Genomic DNA, 20447 nt, shown 5'->3' with positions numbered 1-20447 from the left:
CAAGACCAGAAGTGGCTAAAATGGTAAAAGCATTTAGGATGCTAGGCTGCTAGCACTGTGCTTAATCCTGGTAGCTGTGTGCGTAGGTAGGTTGAGCACCCCAACCTGTTGCCCTCCACTCCCATTGAAGTCAGTGGGAATTGGGGGGAGGAGGCTCAGCACATCAGATAGGTGCTTAGCATCTTTCAGGAACAAGACATAACAGAAGACCACCAGTTCTGTGAAGATTTGGGGATAATGCATATGCTCGTATCTGCCTCAGGGGAACCAACTGGTTACTTCCTCTTTGACAAACAGTCACTATTGATTTTTTTTCCCCTCCAAGGCAGAAAGGAAGGAAGGGCCCCTGTAATTAATTCTTACCCCATATTTCTCTGCTTTTTAAAACTGTTTTTGTAAATCATTTATCAAAGCGGGGTGTGTGTGTGTGTGTGTGTGTACACAGGCACCAGCTGTTTAGTTCCCTGTTGAATAACTGCACTTTGACTTTGATAAAATACAATATTGATCTGGGAAAAACTGCAACGTCCTAAATGAAAACCAACAAATAACCTAACATTTGAAGCACAAAATTAACTGTGTTTTGGAACAATTACATTTTCAAATGGCCCTTCTGTAGCAACTATCAGCAGATTGAAATATTTAGGCTTTATTTTACATGGTGCTGTGCTGTCCTTTGAGTCATCAGAACAAAAATTAGCCCATATCATTAAAAAAAACCTCTTTGGTTTTTTGCCTCTGCAATCTATTTATGTCTGTTATAGATCACAGTAATCTGACCTCCAGGACTGTACTAAGTTTACATCCGCAGTTGTGCTGTTTAATCAGCAGGCATTATTAATTCATCCTTTCCTGCCCATCAGGTAGTTGTCAGTGTACGATATATGGTCAAGTAAGGATGTCTGCATTCTAATAAAATGCCCAGAGACTTTATGGAATCTGTGCGTGTGTATGTGTGTGTTTGTGTTCTTTTTATGTATAATCCAAACCAGGGGTTGCATCACTCGCACTCTCTTTTGTCTAGTCAAGTTTCATCTGGCGTGTTATGATCTAACTCAGTCACCACCATCCCTATCATAAAAGTTCTGAAGGATTCTTCTGCATCATTATCACAGATGCTTTTGCAAGTGCCAAATCCCAAACCATCATGTTTGATTTCTTAATGGCATACTGAACATTAAAGCCTTATATTAAATAACATATAAGGGTGGGGGGGAGAGAAGAGTGAGCCACATCTGGCATATGTAATTTTGACCTTTTTATGTTAACAAAAAGAAAAATGGCAAGATTCTTTTGTACAAAACTTTCCTTTCTATAGTTACAGTGCTTTAATATTCCTAATTATAGCTACAATTAGAGAGCTAAGGTGTGTAGGAGATTAGTTGCTGTTCATAATTTGTATATGAATTTATATAGGCAGGAAAAACAATTTAAGATGATCTTTTAAAATAAAACAATAAGCACAACAGACTAAATAAATAGAGATGCCGAAGGCTTTCAATTGCATAGTATAAAACAGAACTAGAGGCTGATTCCTTTAATACCTTTTCTGTCCTTGGAGGAAGAAATGCATGACCTTTGAGCCCCCCGGATTACTCTTCTTGTCCATTTTTGGCCTCAACTTCCCTTAGTTTCAAAGGTCCCCTGAGTGGCTCTCTTTCTGACAGAGGAGAGCTCCCTCTGGTGCCTGTCAATGTCACTTCTTAATCAGCCAAAGGAATCACCAAAAAATGACAGGAGGCACTTTTACTGACCAGGGACCAAGCACAAATCTTTGTAGTGGTGTCAGCCTCTGCTCACCAGGAAGAAGAGATCAAGCAAGAGCACTGGGGAGACTATTAAAACGGACTCTTTAAAATGTCTTTGAACGTAAGCTTTCTACAAGTCTAAAATAAAAAGCTATCAGGTTCAGATGACTGCTTGACTCTCAGTAAAGTCCCCAAGGAAAGAACCAGCATGCAAATGAATGGAATGGAATGAAATGGGGGAGAGGGAGAAACAGATAACTGCAATGAACAACCTACATCACTCACACTCACACATCCATCAAGCAGGCCAGGCAAGTTTTTTGTTTCATTTTTTTTTTCAATTACACTACTGAAATAGGCCCTTTCTTTGTTACTATGGACTTCATGAAGAAAAGCAAAAAAATATTTGTGAGGGTGTTTTAGTAAAGTTAATTAGCAGGTATTTATTAAATTGGTTGTAATATTCTTTACAAGGCAAGTAGTCCATATTTAGAAAGGCAGTAGAATGGGTAAAATTCAACCCTGTGCAGAGGGACAGCAGCCCTGAAGATTCAGGTAGCCCTATCACAGCTGTGACTGACAGAAGGATTTCAACATCACCATCATGGGAATGCACCCTTATCACGCACCTAATTTTGTTGGACTCCTGCCAGGCCTATTCCCCACACCTCAATAGCTCAACTCCCTCTCCTGAGTGACTTCTCTCTTATTCATAGAATCATAGGACTGGAAGGGACCTTGAGAGGTCATCTAGTCCAGTTCCCTGCAATCATGGCAAGACTAAGTATTATCTAGACCATCCCTGACAGGTGTTTGTCCAACCTGCTCTTCAAAATCCCCAATGATGGAGATTCCACAACCTCCCTAGGCAATTTATTCCAGTGCTTAACCACTCTGACAGTTAAGAAGCTTTTCTTGTCCAATCTAAACCTCCCTTGCTGCAATTTAAGCCGATTGCTTCTTGTCCTATCCTCAGAGCTTAAGAAAAACAATTTTTCTTCCTCTTTCTTGTAACAACCTTTTACACATTTGAAAACTGTTATGTCCCCCCCGCAAGTCTTCTTTTCTCCAGACTAAACAAACCCAATTTTTTCAATCTTCCCTCATAGGTCAGGTTTTTTAGACCTTTAATAATTTTTGTTGCTCTTCTCTGGACTTTCTCCAATTTGTCCACATCTTTCCCGAAATGTGGCGCCCAGAACAGGACACAATACTCCAGCTGAGGCCTAATCAGAGTGGAGTAGAGCAGAAGAATGACTTCTCGTGTCTTACTTACAACACTCCTGCTAATACATCCCAGAATAATGTTTGATTTTTTGTAACAGTGTCACACTATTGACTCATATTAAACTTGTGATCCACTATGACCCCCAGATCCCTTTCCGCAGTACTCCTTCATAGGCAGTCATTTCCCATTTTGTATGTGTGCAACTGATTGTTCCTTCATAAGAGTACTTTGTATTTGTCCTTATTGAATTTCATACTATTTACTTCAGACCGTTTGTTCAGATCATTTTGAATTTTAATCCTATCTTCCAAAGTATTTGCAACCCCTCACAACTTCGTATCCTCTGCAAACTTTATAAGTGTACTCTCTATGCCATTATCTGAATCATTGATGAAGATATTGAACAGAACCGGACCCAGAGCCAATCCCTGCGGGACCCCATTCATTATGCCATTCCAGCATGACTGTGAACCACTGATAACTACACTCTGGGAATGATTTTCCAACCAGTTATGCACCCACCTAATAGTAGCTCCATCTAGGTTGTATTTCTCTAGTTTGTTTATGAGAAGGTCATGCGAGACAGTATCAAAAGCCTTACTAAAGTCAAGATATACCACATCTACCACTTCTCCCTATCCACAAGGCTTGTTACCCTGTCAAAGAAAGCTATCAGGTTGGTCTGACACGATTTGTTCTTGATAAATCCATGCTGACTGTTACTTATCACCTTATTATCTTCTAGGTGTTTGCAAATTGATTGCTTAATTATTTGCTCCATTATCTTTCTGGGTACAGAAGTTAAGCTGACTGGTCTGTAATTGCCCAGGTTGTCCTAATTTCCCTTTTTATAGATGGGCACTATATTTGCCCTTTTCCAGTCTTCTGGAATCTCTCCCATCTTAAATAACTTTTCAAAGATAATTGCTAATGGCTCGGATATATCTCTCAGATATTAACTCTCTCTGCTCACTTCCCAGCCATCTAGGGATGTGTGTATTGCAATGTAAGCCCAGAGTTAGCAGAACTCAAATTAGCAGAGCCTGGGTTTGTTAACCTAGGACTTGAACATCTACACTAATTTGTAACCCCTGGTCAGGAATGCTTGTATCCTGGGTCCCAATCTAGGTCTCCAGCAGCTACACTGCATAATGTGGGCTCGAGTCCCATCACCCGTATCCCAGTCTTCCTAGCACCCTCCCAAAATGTGGCCACTCTAGCCAGAGGTGACACGTGGGGAGGGGGGGACACGTGGGGCCATATGCCTCCCAGATTGCTTGGTCATATGATGTGGCTGGGTCCCCTTCCTGGGGGGGAACTGAACCAGTGAGCTGTGAGCTACGCCAGTCAGGGAGAGGGAGAGGCAGGAGAAACAGCTGGAAGCTGAAGGGAGGGGGAAGGCTCATGACTCGAGCTGTTCCAGGGTTGTGCCCCCATCCCCTCACTATCAACAGGCATGGGTCATCTCTGGCTTTGTTCATGTTGCAGTGTGGGAAAACTTGACTGTCAACCAAACTTGACTGTACAGAGGACAAAAAAGTCAGCCTGTGATACTTTTGGCAGACTTTCAGAATATGAGTCCAGTGGGGTTGAGTCTACACTGCAAAGGTCCTGGCTTAACTCAGGCTTGGACCCCATACCCCATGAGGTCTAGGGACCCTGGGTCAATGCGATTTGTGTGTAGATGAAAAGGGAATTAGGTTGGAGTCCGAGTTCAAAACTATGGACTTTCACTGCAGTGTAGACTTACCCCAAGAGGTTTTCAGACCTTATGGAGCTGGCTGGTCTGTTTTGTTCCTCTATTACTGGAGCCAGTCAATTATTCAGCTACTCTACCTCTTTGGACACTCGGGGTATGTCTACCCCGAGTCAATTAAGAACCCATGGCTGGTCATGCCAGCTGACTCATGGGCTGTGGGGCTGTTTAATTGCAGTGTAGACTTCTAGGGTTAGGCTGGAGCCCAGGCTCTAGGACCCTGTGAGGCCCAGAAATCTACACAGCAATTAAAAACAGCCCCATAGCCTGAGTCCCAGTAGCCTGAGTCAGCTGGCATGGGCCAGCCATGGGTGTCTAATTGCAGTGTAGACATACCCCCAGTCTACTTAGCTCTTTCCTCCTCTCCAAGAGCCCTATTTCTCCCAGCAACCAAAGCTTGTAGTAACCACTGGCTCCCCACACTGCCTGGCCACCAACTGCTTAAGTGGGAATTAAATGGAGCATTGGCCCCATGCTGGCCACTGCACAGGTGTGAGGAGTTTCACACATTATGGACACTAAAAACAACAACATGGAACTAACTGTCAGGACAACTCCAGGCTTTCCCTCCTACATTTCTAGAGACCAGGATTCTTTAAAAATGGAGTTGGAGTTTGCATTCAATTCTCCTGACCATTCATATATTCTATGACCAAATTGTGGAAGCAGATGATGGGCGGCTGGACAGCACACACCTCTCTTCCAGTGATCTATGGACTCAAATACACCACTTACTATTACAAAGTAAAAGAAACCAAAACAATTATTTCAGTACAACTCCTGTAGCATTTTGCATGCAGTTGCTTCCTGCAATTCAGAACAATCAGTACCTAACCGTAAATAAGCCCAAATTTCAGTCCTCCTTTGGTTTCTCACTTCTGGTTGGCAACTTTTCAGCCAGTGGGAATGTAATGCTTGCATACCTGGGATTAAAACAAGTTTGCTAACTTGTCTCTTCTAAATGAAAACATTTTCAGCCAATCTAATAAAGATCCTAGAAGTGTTTCAAGAGACAACAAGCCCCTGAACTAGAGCCCTTTTTATTACATTTTCACTTAGCTCTGTTTGCACAAGAATTGCTTTTCCAGGAAAGTAAATCAGGGCACCCTTTGCGAGGAAAGCTGGCTGCCGCCGCTGTAGGGCCTTTAATTGGCTTTTCAGAGATACATTCGCTCTGCACATTGCAGGCAAAACACTCAGCGCTGTTACGGGCAAGCCTGGTTTGGTGTGGGGATGCCTGCATTTGTATATTCTGCCTTCTGAAGAGTTAGTCTCAGGGTAAGCCTGACAGAGGGAAAATCTAGCAACTAAAGATTAAAAAAGGGGACTAATTAAATAGCAAAGAATAATGGGGCAGGGTTTGTTGTATTTGAGGATAGCTGTTGGCTAAATACACATTCATCTAGTCTGCTTCTGCTCTTACACTTACTGTGAGTAAAAACTGAAATTGTCTACATATTTAAATAATGAAGTGTGAGAAGGATTTTATTCCTGCTTTAAGGGCCTGATCTACAGCCAATGCAATCCTTGGAAAGATTCCCAGGAACTTCAAAGGGCTTTGGTTCAGGTCCTATATGCAAATTTCTATGCAACCTTAATGAGAGATACGCTAAAATGCCTCCATAATTTTCTTGTGTGAAAAAAAGAGGACAGAGCCTGTCTTTGCTTTTTGTGTATTATGCAGCACCACGTACTTTATCAGCATTTATCAAATAGCTCCTTATCTTCTTCGTTTCTTATTCTGCACTGAACAATTCCATTTTTATACTGCAACACAGGGACATTGTTGAGTCAAATTTGGCCAAAAATTTACCAGCAGGTTTTGGGAAGATAAGCCTTTACATAACCTAAGACCAATAGAAATGTTTCCCTGCATTTATTTATTTTTAATTCCAAATGAATATGTTATAAATAGAAAGCACAGCCATAACTTTCCCCTGGTACAACTGGAGCCCGTACATAGTGGCCTGGTGCTAGGGAAACCTTGAAAGCATTATGGACTAGAGACACATGATACCTTCCATTGAAATCAATGGCAAAATTTCTATTAAGGTCAATGGCAAGCAGGAGCAGACTGTAGAAGCTAAGCATTTGCAAATAACACCACCACTTAGCTCTTATAAGGCATTTTTCATTCATGGGTCTCAAAGTGCTTTATAAAAGGATGAGGAAATGGAGGCATGGAGAGGCAAAGGCATGGAGAGGCAAAGTCACATAACAGAGCAGTGGCAGAGCCTGGAACACAATCCAGCTGTCCTGATGCTCAGTTCAGCGCCCTGGACCATGTTGCCTCCAGCTATAATATTTCATTTGTCCAAGCCGAATGAAATTCCCAAACCACTAGTAAATAATGAAAAGTAAATTAAATCTAACAATCTAAGCGAGGGTGTAATTTGTAAAACAAGAAAGGATTTTTTTAAATATATAAAACATTTTTAATTGAGAAAAGTCTTTTGAGTTTGGATATATTCAATCAGTGCTGTGGGGTGACATTTCAAGGGTTGAACTGCTCTCTTTAAACTATTCCCGCCTTTGACCAGGAAGATATAACTTCAGCTTGTTTTCCTTTGGCTCTTTGTTCACCAGACATTTTTGGTTGCAGGGTCTGGACTGGATTAGAGGCCGCTACCATGCTGAGAGAGACAGAGGACAGTGCTTTAGTGCACTGCTCCAATCCAATCCAATCACCTATCACATTTTCCAATACAGCATTCATACTTCCAGCTGCCACAAGGTCATCAGCATTAGCTTAAATCAAACGTCCTCTGGCTCTAGGTCCCATGATGAAAAATTTATGGAGTCCTGGACATGGTACAAGTTTTACAGCTTTATGGATGAAATCCTTCAGGTCTCTCTGACCTACTGAAAAAAGGATTACAATAAAATAAACCCCCAAATGTTCAGTTTTGTGTGTGCATTTTTCCTACAGAATGTGTGCATTGCTTCCAGCAATGTGTTTTGTATTACCTGGAAGAACAGAAAAGCGCTAATGGGAGGAAACAACTTGATTCTTATTGCCAGTGCAACACAAAACAGAACCTCCAAACAATACAATGGCTTCTTGACCAAAGCCATCTTGCTCACTTTGGGGTCTTGGGGCCTAGTTCTCTACTCTATTACACCCATTTTACACTTTCAGTGGGGCTACACTGGTATAAAAAACATCAGCATAATGGAGTGAAAACTTGGGACCTCAGTCTTTTTTTTTCATGTCACAAGCTAAGTAAGCTGCTTGGCTTTCAGTTTATACCTATCCCAGACAACATCTACTGAAAGTAATCTGCCTTCTCTTACCATTAGTCCATCTTTTCTGCATAAGACACACATGGCATGTGTGTTCCTTTCCATAAACTCAGTCTCCTTCCCAAAGAGCTTCCAGTGAAACTTTTATAATCTATTTATCAAGAAATCCAGAGAGGGTGCAGGAAATAGCCTTCTCTAAGCCCTAGATATAAACATTTCCTGGCAAAGGATGCTCTCTAGGAAAGATCCCTGTGGTCTTTCTGCTGCACCAACCTGGTTTCAATATGGGTTTTTGTTTTTACAAAGCCATGTTTGAGCCACCTCACCTTGACTGTGAAGTCTGCACTGAGAGGCCCAGACATTCTCAGTATCTCCTTGTCTGGAAACTTCTGGAAGTCAACGCTAGAATTGTCCACCAGGAAAGAGCCTGTGGAGCTGAGGCTGTTTTCTCCCTTCACGCCTTGCAGAGTCTTGGTTTCCAAATCTGACAAACACAAAAAAAGATTACCCAGAGCAGGCGAGCTCATGACAGTTACAAAATAATAATCCCATGGGGATGGAGTGTAATAAATAGTAAAGGAAAACCAGGCCCAAATTAACCAACATACACTCAGTGCCTCTCGGGGGCAGGGGGTTGGAGGTGGGGCAACCACCAGATTTGTGTTGCTGGCATTGGAAATGACCAACACTGATTGTTGTTGCGACCTTGTACAAAGGGTCACAGAGCCACTCAGGTTTGGCCTGGACGCCTCTCCATCATGACAGGGAAGGGTGCGGGGGAGTGGGATTGGTCTGGACAAATTTGAGTGAGTGGCATTGTGCCACGTGATCCAAATCCAAATCACAACCTAGTGATTTCATCTGTGCCCCACTGTCCCAAATCTTCGCTGAGGCAACATCTCATTCCAAAATAAAACAGGTCCCGGATCAACCTTTTCTCTCTTACTTCTAAAAATTGACTCTCTTGGCTGCCATACAGCTTAATTCCATTGCAAAATTTTGCTAGCTTGGGAAAGAGCATGTTTGCTGGGAGAGAAGGCAGGAGCAAGGGAAGAGGTAAAGTCATTCACAGGGAAAGGAATAACAACTACACTAGAGCAGGCCAGGAATATCCAAGGGTCCACTTAAAAAATTATGCATTTCAGAGGATTTGAACTTTTAAGAAAATGTTATGTATTTTTTGTTCTAGTTTATAACCTGTAATTTGCTGGTGATTATTCACAGCTCTAAATCTAAACAGCTATAAAAATATTAAGTAACTACTGCTATCTCAACACAAATAGCAGATCATATACTGGGATTTCCAAACACACCCTTTCCATTGTACCAGGATGCAAGCACTTTGGCATGATTTCCTATGCATTTCAGCTCTGTGCTATTACTAGTGCTCTGTTAACGTTGACATATGGCCTGCTGTCTCTTACTGGGTCTATGCTGTCAGAAAGTTGTGTCCACACTTGGGGGAGAAAAACCACTACAGTATTTTGTAATTTCCCCAAATGCTACATCTTACCAGTTACACTCCTTTGAGTGTTTGGGGCTATTGTTAGAGAATACTGCAGTATTTTCTTCTATAAAAGCAGGGGAAGATTACTTGGCTCACTTGCATTTTGATCTATCTTCAGTGACACTGCTGAAAAAGAGGCAGCAGGTGGTTGGCTACTGCATAGGTATGCAAGAGAGGGGAAGAGTGCAAAGGGTTTTCCCGCCCTGTCTTGTGTCCTTGCTCACAGACCAGTCAAAAGTTATCCACTGTATGACACAGAACTTGTGTTCTCCTGAATGCAGAGAATGTTCTCTGCTTGCACAGTCTGGGGTACATGGCACTCCAAAAAGTGCAGGGAGGAAGTAGGGCCATCGTCCCCTCTCCTGCTCCCTCCACACCAGCTGCAGATGTTGCAACCATGAAAGGGTTAGTCCAGTCAGTGGGCTCATCCCCTCTGGGGCAGGGTGACTCCTTAACTGAACAGTTTGGCTCTACACATGTGTATCCTTTCCATTCTTCTCACTGTGGATGAATAGGGTGCATGTGGGATAAAGAGAGCAAGAGATTTAAAGAAGAACAGAAGCATGTGCTAAACTCACGAGCAGTTTGATGACAGAGCTCAGCAGCAGAGAAGCCTGTACTCTAACCTCCTCAGTATCTCTGCAGTCAGTGGGATTTTTTTTTTTTAAAAACAGAAGAAGTGCTTGGCATTGAATGAGTCAGCCAAAAGATGAATACACAGAAACGGTTGAAAAACTGTGGAGGGACAGAAAAAGTCTGAGCCTTTGGCCACATTCTACTCTCTGATGCATGTGCAAGTCCACTGATTTCACTGGGATTGTCCAGAGCACCCGAAGGCAGAATTCTGTCCCGTGTTGAAATCAGTGATTTGAGAGAAAGAAACCAGACATTTCTGTTGTAAATAAAACACCAGAGGATACCAAGGATCTTATAAAGCAACACCACACCGGCTTTTTCTACTTACGTAAGTGATCAGGTCCTTTCAACACTAGACGAACATGCCTACTTCCATAGGGAACAGCGACAACAGTATCTTCCGCTGCAGAGAAATGCAAAAATGCATGGAGTCAGTAAGCAAAGGACACCCTCCTGTCTTCAACCAAGCATTGAAAGAGCTGTTCGCGGGAAAATTAAAAGCCAAGCTTTTGGTACCATAACCCCTCGTCCTCTCCCCGGCAAGTTCCGACAAAAGGCAAAGGTCAGCAGTCATCTTAAAGGGATGTTCACATTCCAACCTACTGATTTCATTTATACTCCACTGTTACCCAAGTGTCTAAAGTGGGACTGATAGCTTTTCATTTCACTTGACCTCCAATTAAAACAAAGCATCTCTTACTCTTCCAAATTATTTTGGCATATATATTTGTGCTGAATTAGGGAAGTATAAAAATATTCAAATGCTCAAAGGGAAAAGTCAAAGCACTGAACTCTAGAACTCCCTGTTCCTTCACATACTACATGATCCTCTCCCAGCTGAACCCTCAAAACCCTTTCCCTTCTATATGCCTTTGCATGCCACATGATCTCCCAGCTAAACTCTGCAACTCCTTCCCTATCTCACAGCAGACCCTACTAAGACATGCCCCTACTGTGGTGGTATAATTGTGTTTTCCTTTCCATACCACCCACAACAAGCCATGGTAGTACACGGGCCCATTAGACCTTCAGCATAAACAGGCTCTTGGGGCCTGATCCTGCACCATTGAAGTCACTGGGAGCTTTGCCACGGACTTCAATGGGAGCCAGATTGCGCCCTTAATGAGTCCAAGGCAATAGTCACTAATCTGCTCTCTCCTGCAGTTTACATGCTGCTGTTAGATCAATGATGCTAAAGAACCAACTATCTGAATAGCATCTTGGTGCTCTGCAGGGGTACTAAAAAGGGGAGAGTGTTATGGCTCCAGAGAGCAGATTCCCCACCTTCCCGCTAATCAGCTGCTAAGCCAGGCAGGCAGGAGAGTGCTCAGCTGCACTCAGTAGCAGCCTCAGGCTGTTCCCTCCTCCTCTCTCTGCTTCCTGTCTCCCCCGCACCTCTCGAACTTGATGCTGACCGTTGGGGGCAGGAATGACAATAGTGTTGTCCCCCTCAAAGCTGAAATTTGCAGAGGATAAGCTATTACCAGCAGGAGAGTGGGGTGGGGGGAGAGAAAACCTTTTGTAGTGGTAAACATCCATTTTTTCATGGTTTGTATGTATAAGAACATCTTCTGTGTTTTCCACAGTATGCATCCGATGAAGTGAGCTGTAGCTCACGAAAGCTTATGCTCAAATAAATTGGTTAGTCTCTAAGGTGCCACAAGTACTCCTTTTCTTTTTGCGAATACAGACTAACACGGCTGTTACTCTGAAACTAACAGGAAGATCTGTACTGTCACTGGGACTTTCTGAACAGCAGTCAGACATAGGCAAGGAAAATAAAAAAATTTACAGTACTCAGGCCCAACCCTGGATCCTAGAATGTTGAGCATTTTTATTCAAAACAACTAATCATGAAATAGTTAACAAGGTCAACATTTTAATTGTCATTATTGTGGTTCAGAATCAATGCTCTGTTGCGATGATTAGGGCAGTTCAAACATCTCTTAGAACTACTCTTTCGGTCTGCAGGCTCAAGAAGATGACATGTGCTCTGTTTTCTCTTCTGTTTTATTCATAATCATAACAGCCAAAAAGTTATCCACTGTATGACACTGCCTCACAATGATTTTCCATAAAGGAAAGCTTTGGGTTCTTCGTAGATATATTTAAAATGCTGCAGACAGTGGGAAAAAGGTTGATGGAGCCTTTAAAATTACATCTATGAACATTTTTAGTACAAATGTATGTTCATAAAATTTAATGGACTGAGAGTGCTGAAAATAGAAAGTCTCTGTTTACCCATAGGTCATGGAAAGTGCAAGCAAAGACAAACTCTCCATTTTAGCCCTCAGTGTGCTCAGTTCAGCCTTCAAAGGGCTCCCCCCCATGATTCCCCACCCTTATTCTCTTGCAAAAAGTGATTCAGTGTCCACACTACTGTATGACCCTCTGATGACCAGATATTAGCACCTCTGTCAAATTCAGTGTATAGTTATGGAGTTTGTTTATAAGCCAAGTTAAAGTCTTGTAACTCAGTTCACTGAGTCATGTCACCGTCTAGACTTGTAGATGTAAGACCAGTTCAGTATTTACAATACTTTCTATCTAGCTGCCCGATCAATAGGCCGTGAATCTCATCTGGTCCAGACACCACAAAACTGTTCCCTTTTTTGGCCTGGTGCAGCTTTCATAGCATGAGTGAAATCCTGAATAGAAGATACAGCTTTCATTTATGATTGGTTGGAATATCACTAAAGAAAGCTTTCTTCCTAGGGAAAATATTTGGGAGCCATTAAGTAATAATCAATTTAGGACTGTCAGTGCTGGGAAAAAGTTCAGCAAGCTTCCCTACTGATGTCCTAAAGGATCTTTTATCAGCTGATGCCAGTGTGTTTTTGTGGAACAGTGGCCAAATAAGAGCTTACAGTATGTGTACATGCATGGCAAGGAGAGGCGGAGTAGGAGGAGTGGGAAGCCAGAGGAGGAAAAGACAGGGATTCTTTTATATAGTAATGATAGTAAGTTCATTCAATCAAAATTTGATTATCCAAACCCTGGTTAACTAGAACACTGTCTTATCAAAACTTTGGATATGTCCCTAAGGGTCTACTGAAGCTATTGTCCAAAAGATCTCCCAAATACTCTACTACCAGATCCTAGAAGCAGCACAAGTCTGAGCTGGGGTCCAACAGTACTGGACTGATCTCTTCTGCAGCACAATTGTGCAGAACCCTTAAGTGCTGCAGGGCTAAAGCTCCAGTCTCATGGAGCTCCTACACTTTGCAAAAGAGAAGCTTCAAAGCCAGCTAGACTTGGTGAAGCCAGCTAGTGTCTGTAACTGGGGGAGCAGCCCAGAGGATTTGAAGAGTATTGTTCAAGGTTTCCTAATGCTAATTAGTTTTCAAAATCTGCTGGGACAATTTTCTCTATTACCCTAACCCAATATTATCCAAAGGCTTCAGGTGTCTTCTGAGACCTTTGGAAAACTGAAGTTAAAACAGTCAACTGTGTTCTGTAATGTATCCTGCATGGGTGTGTATCTGGTATCATTCATGACAGCAAACACACATTTCTTTCATTTTTACATATAGGTTCTTGTTCAATTATTTGACCTACTATAGATTCTTACCTGTTTCACTGTATATTAACTGATTTCCCCGTTACCCTTGTGGCAATAATGTTTAAGGAACCCAGTAGCATAAGTATCTTTTCTTGCATGAGGCTCATGACTATGACACATAGTTTCCCTGCTCATCCAATTTTCTGAGTGGGTTTCAGAAAACAGAATATAGTGTCACATTTCCAAAAATGTTAATATTCTGTTTAAAAATGCTATATTTAAAAAAATCACTAGACCTCCCCATCTGTATTAGGAAGCTTATTGTTATTGTTCAGTAGCTCACACTGACAGCGTTCCCTTTGTTTTATGAGTTTTGTGCTGAAGAAAATAGAGAAAATTGTCCCAACAGATTTTGAAAACTGTGATTAGTGGCAGGACACCTTGAACAGAGTCTTCAAATTAAAGACCTACTAATGTGCCATGGAACAATTGGAAAATCTTATTGTTTAAAGACCACTCAGATTATATCACATAACTTCTTTGCATTCTTTCTCTCTCCATTTTATTACTAGGGATATAATTCACTTGCTCCTATTGCTTCTTCTCCATGTGAAATCATAGCACATTCTTTGTGAAATGGCATCTCTCTAGGGGATTCCTTATTATCATAGCACATCCTGGAAAGTCTCAGCTTATGTAAAGCAGCAGCAAGACTGTAGTGCCATTCTTGGGGCTTATGAGGAGGAGAAGGGAAGTGGACACATTTCTCCCTTGTCCCCAAGAAGAGACATGGTGGGAGTGGAAGAACACCTGGTGACTGAACTCACAGACAAACAATGTGGTGAGAAGAGGGTCAACTGGCTGCCCTATGAAGCTGAATGGAGAGAGGGTGGGAAGAATATGAGGCCTCTGGCTTCTTCCTCAGAAGATACATAGAGATATTGTGAAGGGAGAGCCCCTGGCTTGCTGGGTGGAGGGAGACATTGTGAAGGGGATTCAAAAGTCCATGATCACCCAACTCTTGATGTTTCACGACCATGCATAGAAATCCAAAGTCAGATCAATTCTCCTGGCTTTGGGTTTTGATGCAAAAAGTCTGCACAGTCCTATCAACAATAGCTGCTTAAGGGCAGGATCAGAAAAATAATCACCCTCTCCTGCACATTATCTAGTAGTATTGTATAAGGATGGGGGAGCTGTAACTACATTTGAAGCATATGAGAAAGACAAGGTAGATAAAGTAATATCTTTTATTGGACCAACTTCTGTTGGTAAAAGGTACAAACTTTCCAACTTTACAGAATTGTTCTTCAGGACCTGAAGAATGAATGCACTCTTTTGTACCAAGATCTTTTAATTATTTTAATGGGCGAAAAAGGGCATCGGCACAGGGGTTTCTCCTGTAGAAAAATGCAGGTGGGAAATCAAGGGCACATCTTTTCCTACCCTGCTGCATTTCAATTGCTGATGCCTTTGGCACAGATAGACTGTCCCTATAAATACTGAGGAAGCCATTTCCGTAGCAAGTGCTAACTGTTTTAAAGTTCTGTGAACGTCTTCCCTTTCTGGCATTATCCTTTCCTCACCCATCTGCATGGTATAAACAGTGTGGAGAACAGAGCTGGATACAAGCACCAAGAGAAAATGAATTCAGTGTGACGAGCACAACAGCACGTTTGGGATGGTTTTGAGAAAATAAACCATTTCCAGCAACTCTTGGCACAGTACAAAAAAGCCGCTGCCCAATTCCTCCTGCACATCCTGAGAAATGCGTGTTTGTAAGTGTTCCAACTTACATTAAGGGAAATAAAATCATATACATGCCCATGGGACACCTACGATGACTTCTAGCCACCTGCTTCATATACGCGCCTACTGATTTTTCCTGTCTCACATAACAACATGGCTCAAAAGTCTCTTATTGCTGCCCTCAGAGTTGTTCCTGGGGGACACAGGAAAGAAGCATGAGAAAGGAAATGTGTCTTCCTGGGCCAAGCAATTCTTTTTAAAGAGAAGGCCTGACAGGGCCGGTGCAAGGATATTTTGCGCCCTTGGTGAAACTTCCACCTTGCGCCCCCCCCTCACTTTCCCCTCCCCCGTCCGACAATCTCCGAAAACTAGTAAACTTAGCATTATAAACAACCTGTCAGAAAGCGTAACGGCTGTTGTAATGTTTCTTTTTTACCTTTAAGGCGTTTCTATTTGCCATTGCCTCTGATGGTGTCCCATTCAAAGTCTTACTATTGTGCAAAGCTAAGCAAGTGAGCCTTGCATTGCCTCACCAGCCAGGTTAGGCAGGGTGACAAATCCCCCTTGCCCCAAAGGGCCATTATCCCCTGGTGACTAATTTCTACTCCAAGTCTATAAAGCAGACTCTTAAGGTAAATACATTATTCCTTCAATATGCACACATCTCACAAAGATTCTCACTCTTGACAAGTCACCAGCCTTGTGTAGATCCCTTCCACATTCCTCTTTGTGGGTAAGTGCCCCGTAAGACACATGTGGGGTGCAGCGAGTTTGTCAGGCCTGCGGTGACAGCTGTTTGTGAAGATCGGGGGCCCTTTGCCAAGGGCTGCTTGTGTCACAGTGAGCTTGGGGTGGCTGAGAGTATGGGGCAGGGCACTGAGGCTGGTGGGGCATGTAACACGCACTGGGCTGGAGGGCAGGCGGTGCTGGGATGGGGCAGAGGCAAGTACCTGTCAGTCTTCAGCGCTCGGGCTGAGCCAGGGTCAGCAGCCTCTTCACCTAGGAGTCTCCCCTCTTGCCCGGGGGCCACTCCTCCTCTCAGGCTCCCCGGACGCTGCCGCCATAGCCACCTGGGAGGATGCAAGCCGGGGGGGGGGGGGGAGACACTATGGAGGAGACGTAAGGGGCTGGGCTCGGCTGGGGCCCTGCACCTGCCGGCCAAGAGCAGCAGGAACCGGGTGCTGCTGGGGGGGGGAGCCGGGTGGCCCAAGCCCAGGGTGGCGGCAGCCTCCGCAGCAGCAGGGGCAGGAGAGTCTACACCATTGCTGCTGCTGCTGTTTCGAAGGCTTCTGCACCATACGGCAGGGCCGGGGAGCCTGAGAAGAGGAGTGGCCCCCGGGCAAGCGGGGGAGACTCTGAGGTGAAGAGGCCGTTGGCCCTAGTGCGGCCCAAGCACTGGAGACTAACAGGTACCTGCCCCTAAGCAAGAGTATAAAAAAAAAATTTGGGGGCACCGCTTTTTGATGCCCCCAAATCTTGGTGCCCTAGGCAGCCGCCTAGTTGTTACACCGGCCCTGAGGCCTGAGATTAAACTGGCCACTACTCAAAAGTCACCACCCATTCCAGAGAACAGATGAGGCCCTGATCCTGTGAACACTTAAGTACATGTATACATTTTACTCTTGGAATTAGTCCTACTAACTTCAGTGGGACTATTCAGATGAGTAAAGTTATCCATGTGCTTAAGTGCTTGCAGGATCAGGGCCTAAGGGCCTAATTCTGTCTTCAAACAGGCATGCATGACTTGCACTGGGTGAAATTTTTGGTCAAATAGTAAATTTGCTGAAAAACACAGTTTTGGGGCAACTGAAAATATTTGCAAATGTTGGTTAAATCAATTATTCCCTCAGTTCTATGCATGACTCCAGTTTGTTCCTCTGGAAGTCACACAGGTATATCCAAGAGGGGAATTGGGTCTAACTGAGTTTCTTAACCTGGTTTTTCTTGTCAGATGTTTGATGCATGCTGAATGATAATGGAGAGAGGTTACCTTGTACCTCTCCACCACATACATGTATCTGCCTGTTGTTTCTTGTCTTATACTTAATTGCAAGCTCTTTGGACCATGGACTGCATTTTAGTTACGTGTTTGTACAGTGTCAACATGATCCTTGTACCATGATCCTTGATGGGGGCCTTTAAGTATTACCACAGTACAAATAAATGATAATAAATATGAGCTATTCATAACATAGATTTGTAAATAAATTCAGAAGTGATTTCAAGTCTGAGGACTGCACAATCTGCTCATGAACATTTCAGAGGTGAGATTCCACTCCTTGCTTTATGAATTATTCCCTCGGCTCTGCCAGATGCAGTCCTACCTCAACAACGCCAACTCCTTCCACAGATGATTCTTTTCCCTCCTCCATACAACAGAAGGTCTCAGCCCTCTCCCTCCTGCCTCAGCTAGCACATTAAGATCCAGAAGGTCACTGTGTTAATGAGTGGTGTGTGCTGTGCTCCCTGCTTAACAAGTTATTCTCTGACAAAGCAAAGATGATTCTATAAACAAATGCCTCTTATTGTTCCCACAGAAACCAAATGCAAATATAAAGAGCAAGATATCCAACAGGAATCCACAAATGTATGTACACACCCTCACACAAAATTACAGTGTTATTTAAAACTTTTAGATCACATACCATGTAGCATTAAAAAAAAAAAGAATGATAAAAATATAGAGCTGGCTCATGTAACTCCAATGGAACTCACTGAAAGCGTAAAGAACGTGCAGGAATTGTAGGACAAAGCATGAGCTCCCTTAGGGTTAGACTCAGCTGATAGCGTAAAGCATAGCTATACCATCCCAAGAGGAGCTCTGGTGTAGAAATGTGCCCAGAAAGACATGCCAATTCCTCCCCCGCTCCCTCTGGTACTGGTGGGGTGACATAAGTTACTTCTTCACCCCTAGTCAGGATGCAACACACTCCAGGCTATGTGCCCAACCAGCTAACCCGAGTAGTGAGTGAAGTGGATGAAGCCAACATTCTTCCCATTCCCTACCCACTACCTCGAAAGGAGGAGTAACGGGCAAGAAAGAGAGGCTTTCCCACTCTCTTCCCTCTGCAGAGCACCACAATCTGAGCAGTCCTTACTTGGCCAAGAAGGGGTTATTGAGGATGGGGAGGACATGGCCTGACTCCACCTTACTCACCTGCATGGCTTAGTAAGGCCTGGGGACAATCTAGCCCTTAAGAGGCTTGTGTACTTCACTAAGAAGAGGAAAGTTGGCACTTTACCCGCCTACTTGTCCCTCTGACACCTCATCACCACTTTCAGTTCAGAAGGCTTGTTCTTCCCTTTGAGGTTAAAGTCAACAGCTTACGTTTATTTGCTGAGAGCTGGGATTTAAACTGGCCTCGAACCAGCCGGCAGGTGGACCCATCGCCATTGCAGACCCCACAGTTATCTTCCTTGACAGTGCTTCCCAGCTGGTGATCACAGCCAACGATCTGACAAGAAAGAAAGATGTGCAGTTCAAACTGAGCACCTACGGACTGCTGGATCCATCTCTGCAGCTAATTACCGCCAAATTTCTCTCACATCATCCCCAGAGGGCCATAAAGTACATTAGCAATGAAAGAATCTGAATGAATCTGGCTGAGAGCTTGAATTGAACTCAGGAGCTAGATACTCAGCAGGTCTGCACTAAATGGCTTTTGCAGTTCAGAGAAAGAAAAAGCATGTTGATTTTTTTAGGGTCTTGTGAATGCTTCTTGGTAACGGTCCTATCAGAGATAACATTTTTAAAAGGTTTGTAAAGAAAAATATATGATTCTAGTTAGACTGATAGATACTTACAGAACAGATAACTAAAAAGCTCTGCTGTGATCTCAGTGGTGTCTTACCTGATATGCAGTTGGGAAAACCATGTGGTTTTAATTACATTTGACAATAATCCCACTCCACACAATCAAAGCCTGCATTCGGATAATGTTAAGGATTTGATGAAGGAGGGGAAGAATAGTTAAAACAAAGAACTGAGAGCCAGGAGATCTGGATTTTATTCCCAGCTCTGCAATAGGCTCTCTCTCTTTGGGCAAATCATTTTAGTTAAAATTTTTAAATTTGGGTGAACAAACTGGGCTCCTAAATCCAGATGTAGGCTCCTAAACAACTTGTAATGCCCACTGAAGTAAATGGGATTTAAACTTTTTTAAGCCTGGGGTGAATTTGGTCTTTTATCTGAACTGATCCTGGACATGAAATTATGGAGTTTCACCCAACATTGCTTTAAAGCCAAGAAAATAAGCAAGTCCATATTACACATATTAAATAAGCATGAAAGGCCTCCTAGCACTCTGGCTTCCAAAGCCAGCCATGGACCAGGCTTGTACATAAAATTCTTTTCTACAATGTTTGTGCTAAATTTAGAATAGATGTAAACAGTAGTGAGTTATGAATAAAGTGTTAACCTTAATGCTAAATCTGCATGCTTCCGTGGGCTTCACTTAAATTCAAAGTGCCAAATTTTAGAAGGCGATTATAACAGGTGCGGCTGTAAAAATGTATGCTCATCAGCTGGGCTCATAAAAACACACATGTACATGTGCAAATTGGGTTACTGAGCACTACAATAATGGTGCATGCAAATGGGTTTTTAGACACAAGTCCCTGACTTATATGTGCATATGGTTGTTTGTGTTCTGCTGGGCTTTGCTGAAACAAGGGGTGTTCCAATTATTTTTGTCAGCTCCCCCTTTATGCTCTCCTGGGAAATATGTGGAACCCGTTTAATGTTATGACTTAATATTAACTTTTTAGTGGTTTAGTTTCTCTCTCTTTTTCTCTTTTTTTAAAAAAACTTAAAAATTGTGTAGTAATTGGCCCTCAATTACTGTCCCAACTGGCAGAGGGCACACCGTACCATAACCCACATCAGGCCTGACATACTCACTGCCCCAACACATTCTTTTCATAACCTGTATTTTAAAAAAGTGTCCTGTTAGGTATCATTTGCAAACTAGTAACATGCTGGTCAAAAATGTGTATGGAGGTGTATAAAGAATTAGAGATGTGTGATGGAAATATGGTCTCAGAAGGGGTTTTGCAAGCAGGGCATACACACAGCCTGT

The 20447-nt window shown here is 43.0% G+C and overlaps 1 protein-coding gene across 2 annotated transcripts in view; it reads right to left on the bottom strand.

The window, feature by feature from the left end:
- ADAMTSL1 (ADAMTS like 1) overlaps window positions 1–20447 on the bottom strand; it is a 268453-nt gene that overhangs the window by 166566 nt on the left and 81440 nt on the right. For both annotated transcript variants that reach the window (XM_073345470.1, XM_073345471.1), the window contains exons 5-7: window positions 18698–18824; window positions 10447–10521; window positions 8302–8459 (exon numbers count right to left, since the gene is read on the bottom strand). In XM_073345470.1, the coding sequence (XP_073201571.1) occupies window positions 8302–8459; window positions 10447–10521; window positions 18698–18824 (360 nt within the window). The remainder of the gene's footprint in view (window positions 1–8301; window positions 8460–10446; window positions 10522–18697; window positions 18825–20447) is intronic.

The sequence above is a fragment of the Lepidochelys kempii genome, chromosome 5 (assembly GCF_965140265.1).
Source record: "Lepidochelys kempii isolate rLepKem1 chromosome 5, rLepKem1.hap2, whole genome shotgun sequence".
Taxonomy (NCBI): domain Eukaryota; kingdom Metazoa; phylum Chordata; order Testudines; family Cheloniidae; genus Lepidochelys; species Lepidochelys kempii.
The sequence above is the reverse complement of the archived record's forward strand: the minus strand, read 5'-3'. Positions and strand labels throughout refer to the sequence as shown.